We start from the raw sequence: 952 nt of genomic DNA on the forward strand, positions 1-952 counted from the left end.
CTGTGTCTGCGACGATTGTAATTTGACAAGAGGCGCGGTAACGAGTCTATCCATCTGTACGATCCCTGGAGCGTGAAGAGCTTCCACATGTCGTTTTTCAGCGTGCGATTGAATCTCTCCACCACCGACGCTTTCATGACCGAATACGTGGAGTAGTGATTCACCTCGTGCTCGTCGAGGATTTTGCGCACGTCGGCGTTTTAAAATTCCTTTCCTTTGTCCGTTTGCAGATTCCTGGGGTGTCGCGCATCCTCGTGAAAGATCTTTCGGAGAGCCGTCACGACCTTCTTTCCGTTCTTGCTCTTGAGCGGGATTGCCCAGGCGTACTTGCTCAGCACATCGATGACCGTCAGAATGCAATTGTGACCCGCGTTTGCGCGCGAATGAGGGCGCATCTCGACCACGTCGGCCTGCCACAGGTCGTCGTAACCGCGCACCACGACGCGGCGGCGAGGAAAGTTTTTTCGCGCCGGCGCGTGCAGTTCTTCCACGAGTCTACGTTTTTCCACGCTCATTTTGTTTGAGAAGCTTTAAAACAGTCTTGATTGCGATGATTTCAACCTCGTGCTTATCTATGGTATTTTTCACAGTAACGTACTGGTCTTTACATTCTTTTATCGCGTCACTCAAAGTCTTTTCGAGTTCCGCGATCGCTCCCTCGACGAAGCTCCTGTTGGCCGCGTCGACGCCGACCTGCGGCGCGGCTACGCGTCGTATTTTGCGCTCCGACGCGTCGTAGGAATCCTGAGCGTTCAAACGGAGCGACGTTTTCCAGCGTCGCGATTCCGCCTCCCAATTCTCTGATCGCGTTGTTATTCTTGATCTCTTCGATTAAAATGCTTTTGAGCTCCCCGATCGCGCCCTCTACGTAGCTCCTGTTCGTCGCGTCGGTGCCGATTTCCGGCGAGGCTACGCGCCGTATCCTGCGCTTCCTCGCGTCGTAGGATTCCTC

General features: G+C 54.1%; 1 protein-coding gene across 1 annotated transcript; it reads right to left on the reverse strand.

Moving 5' to 3' along the window:
* Positions 1-200: 200 nt before the first annotated feature.
* LOC112466283 lies at positions 201-515 on the reverse strand. The gene has a single exon (XM_025034309.1). The coding sequence runs from the start codon at positions 513-515 to the stop codon at positions 201-203; it is 315 nt and encodes a 104-aa protein (XP_024890077.1).
* Positions 516-952: the final 437 nt, after the last annotated feature.

Source organism: Temnothorax curvispinosus, unplaced genomic scaffold, assembly GCF_003070985.1.
Source record: "Temnothorax curvispinosus isolate PA1 unplaced genomic scaffold, ASM307098v1 QBEX01016030.1, whole genome shotgun sequence".
Taxonomy (NCBI): Eukaryota; Metazoa; Arthropoda; class Insecta; order Hymenoptera; family Formicidae; genus Temnothorax; species Temnothorax curvispinosus.

Bases quoted from the DNA above. Each gene is read 5' to 3' on its own strand.
- LOC112466283 (XM_025034309.1), bottom strand. From the start codon at position 515: ATGAGCGTGGAAAAACGTAGACTCGTGGAAGAACTGCACGCGCCGGCG.